This window comes from Epinephelus moara, chromosome 22 (assembly GCF_006386435.1).
Source record: "Epinephelus moara isolate mb chromosome 22, YSFRI_EMoa_1.0, whole genome shotgun sequence".
NCBI lineage: Eukaryota > Metazoa > Chordata > Actinopteri > Perciformes > Serranidae > Epinephelus > Epinephelus moara.
This window is the reverse complement of record NC_065527.1, coordinates 6,163,171-6,166,714: the sequence shown is the minus strand read 5'-3', so window position 1 is coordinate 6,166,714 and position 3,544 is coordinate 6,163,171. Positions and strand designations below refer to the sequence as shown.

The window sequence follows — 3,544 nt, the reverse complement described above, 5'->3', positions numbered from 1 at the left end:
GTCTCAGCCTTTGCAGCATTCAGTAGCAGAGTTTCAGGTTTAGGGTCAAAGGTCCCACTTGAAGACTAATTTAAAGTCCCAAAATTAATTTTAGAGTGCTCAGACAGAGCGCTTTTAGAAACCGCAGTCTTTAATCTGACTGGCTCTAAGCATGGCGCCATTTTGTTTAGGCTGTCACTGAGTAATCTAGCAATAGCACCAACTTAACACTCAGCTGTATGGCTGAGACCTCATTATTGAAAGAATTGCCAACACTGGGCACATCAAGACTGGTTTAGAGGAACCATTTTGCAACACATCTTTTACCCACTAGATGGCACCAAGCCTACAGCAAGACACTTTTCTAGCAGCACACATCCAAGAGATGAAGTCAAGATGCAAGAGATTTAAAATAATTTATTTCAAAAAACACTCAATCACAGGACACCTGCTGCACCTGTTGGAAGACGACACATTAGTAACCAGGTTTAAATTTAAAAAAAGGGCAAGAAATGATCAGATTCTCACCTGCTACTGTCCAAGCTGTGGCCTCATCCTGATCCTCTGCCATTTGTTTTCCTGTGGTTTCTCAGGTGCAGCCTGCTGTTGAGGAGCCACGTAGGACTGCCGAGCCACCTGCCGCAGGGAAGACACGTAGGTCTGCTGTGGCTTCCTCACACTCACTTCCCTCTGGTTATCAGGATCCCTCAGCCGTCTGATGGGAGAGCCACCGTAGCGTTCTGGGATGTTGTGGACTTTGGATGGGGCGAAGCGCTGACCAGAGGTTCCTGCTCTGCTACTCCCGGAGGCAGGAGGGTTATGAGCTCCCTGCACCGGGTTTCTGCTGTAGCTCAACCTCTGACTTGAGGGCACCACACCACGTGGCTGGAAGCTGGTGGAAACACTTTGTTTATCAGACACTGAAGGAGATCGGCCATAACTTCCATAGCTTGAGGCCATGTTGGACTTAGAAGTAGGCTTGTAGGTCTCTTTGGTGTTTCCTGCATTCACAGAAAACAGTTTGCTTCTGTATGGTTTCCCAGCCCCGGTCTGGCTGGGGTTGTTTCTAGTTCCCTGGTTTTGAAGCGATGAGAAACTGGAGGGTTTCGATGCGTCAGAGCCACGACGTGGAGTCACTCTTCTAGCAGGGGCACTGGCTGATGTTTTCGTCCTTACGGGGCTTCTGTTTGGCGCAGGAGCACCGCTGCTGAACAGGCTGGAAGACTGGTAGGTTGCTGTTTTTGCAGCAGCTGGAGCTTTCTGTGCCGTTGACTTGTAGGAGTAGCTTGCCCTAGAAGGACTCTGAGCAGATGCATAACTGCTGGACTGATATTTGCTAGTACGTGGGTTATCCTGCTGAGCTGGCTTGGTTCTCTTCTGATCATACTTACTCACAGAACTTCCACTTGCAATAGCAGTAGAAAGGCCAAAAAACTGTTTTGGTGACTTTTGTTCAGTCACCCGATGTAACTTAAACGTTTGCCAGTTAGGTTTTGACACCGAGCTGCTCTGCACCAACCTGACTGAAGCGTAGCCACTTTTGGCTGGCTGTGAAACAGTTTGTGTGTGGCCACTACTGGAGAGTCCCTGGCCATAACCACTGATAACTGCAGTCCTGGTGTTGAGGCTACCACTCTGGGCTGAGCCTGGAGAAACTGAGGCCTGTCTGAGTTGATTCTGGGGATAGCTGCCACCAAGTCCACTGTTCCATTGCGAGAAGCCAACATATGCGTTGCCATTTTGTCTCTGGGAGCTCTGAGCTGCAAGAGAAACAAGAGTGTGAAACCACAGCTGGTAAATCACAGCACTAGAGTGGCACATGTGCACTCTGCTCACCTTGTGAAGCCCACAAACAGCATACATGCTCTGCTTGAACTACAAAAATCAGGAAGATCCTGCAGAGGACAAAACATCAAGATTAGAGGAAATGAAACAGCAACTTAACACATACTTAGAAGAACTGAAACAAACTTACCCCAAATGAACTCCACAAGCCATTTCCGTGTGGCAAAGTTTACAGCCAAGTCAAAGCAACAGTAGCCCAACTGCCCTGAAGCTACTTTGCTCTGCATGTGTGTGTGAAGCAGAGAAGCTGCATTTATTGCAGCCTGCGCCCAATCACTGCTTAATGAAGTGATAGTCTACAGGTGCCTGCTGTTGTGGCTTCAGGGTGACTTTGAAGAGAGTGCTGTTGATTTTCTCATTTTCTGCCACCTCTGTTCACTCAGATCTGTGTTTATATGCAAAGAGCTGCGAAGTAAAAATTTTGTTTTGAAGAGCTTTTCTTTCTCCACACATACCTACAGTAACACGTTAGCAGACTCACTTTGTCATGCTGAGATTTCTCCTCTCTGCATCAAACCTGACCTTGACAAAGATCACGTTCGTCTTGATGGCCTTGTTAACATTATTAATGACGACTCCTGCGCCCCCTGACGCTGAGCAGACCCAGGCGGCACACTGCAGTAATGATGCAGTCGACTCTAACTGTGACAAACAACGCATCAAGATCAGCGTGCCTCCACCGTCTGTTTGCAGGATATAAATCACATACTGTAACACCGATACCACAGCCCACACGTCACACAACTTCATCTCAATTCTGCTTCTCAAATGCAACTGTGAGAAATAACAAGCAAAATGCATGATGTCACAGGCATGTGAGTGTGATATCATCCGCTTCCTGTGTCTGACTGACTGATCTGAGACCATGTGGGACGCTCCACAGGAAAATGACCCCTTACACTGTCAGTGTAGGTGACACACACACACACACTGAGGACACACTCCCTGGTAGTCTGGCAGGTGTGAATCTTCATCCCAGACTGTGCTTGGTCAATAGTGTTCATTAGTGACACTCCCCCGCTGCCAGAGGAAGCATGACGCAAGTGCACGACAAGTGGACGACAAATGGAGCTGTCTTGGTGTCCTACTTTCCCAAGTACAGTATATGCCTCCATCAGACACACTTTTGGTACACAGATTTATTAAAATTTACAATCTTATTTTGGCATCTTTTAGGGGCTTCGGTGTCATTCACACGGGCATTCTGCATGAGCCACAGAGGCCATGGCAAATTTCCTCCTCCCAGCCGTAGGAAGGAGTGACACCTCGCATGCGATGACCAGATGAGTGTGGTGGCTTACATCAAAGACACAATTTCCTGTCAGAGGAAATAGCGCAGAGGATTTTTTTTGGGGAACAGTTTCCTCCTTTCCGAATTCTTTCCATTACGCTTATCAACATTCATATGAGCAAAAGCAAGAAAAAATTCTCCTCTGGAATCAGCGAAAACAATCCTGATAACTCAGGCATTAAAAACAAAAACTTACACAAAACACAGAAGGGGGGAACATAAATCAAACAGCAAATAGGATCTATTCATCATAGCAGGTGACTCTTTTCTCCTTGTGGATGATCTCTCTCATTTTAATTCAAAATCTGCCTGCATCACTTCCACAAGTGCACACTTTCTGCCTTAACGCTGATCTCCACAGTGCTGCTCTAACAAAGGACGCACACTGTTCGATCTGCACAGATCCTTGACCCACAGACAAGTGGAGGA

General features: G+C 47.1%; 1 protein-coding gene across 1 annotated transcript; it reads right to left on the bottom strand.

The window, feature by feature from the left end:
* Positions 1–376: 376 nt before the first annotated feature.
* On the bottom strand, positions 377–2,403 carry LOC126383892 (zinc finger CCCH domain-containing protein 18-like). The gene is made up of 4 exons (XM_050034636.1): positions 1,955–2,403; positions 1,816–1,874; positions 508–1,739; positions 377–436 (listed from the first exon to the last, which is right to left on the bottom strand). Exons 1-3 carry the CDS (start codon positions 1,975–1,977, stop codon positions 511–513), a joined length of 1,311 nt encoding a protein of 436 aa, XP_049890593.1. The 5' UTR covers positions 1,978–2,403; the 3' UTR covers positions 377–436; positions 508–510.
* Positions 2,404–3,544: the final 1,141 nt, after the last annotated feature.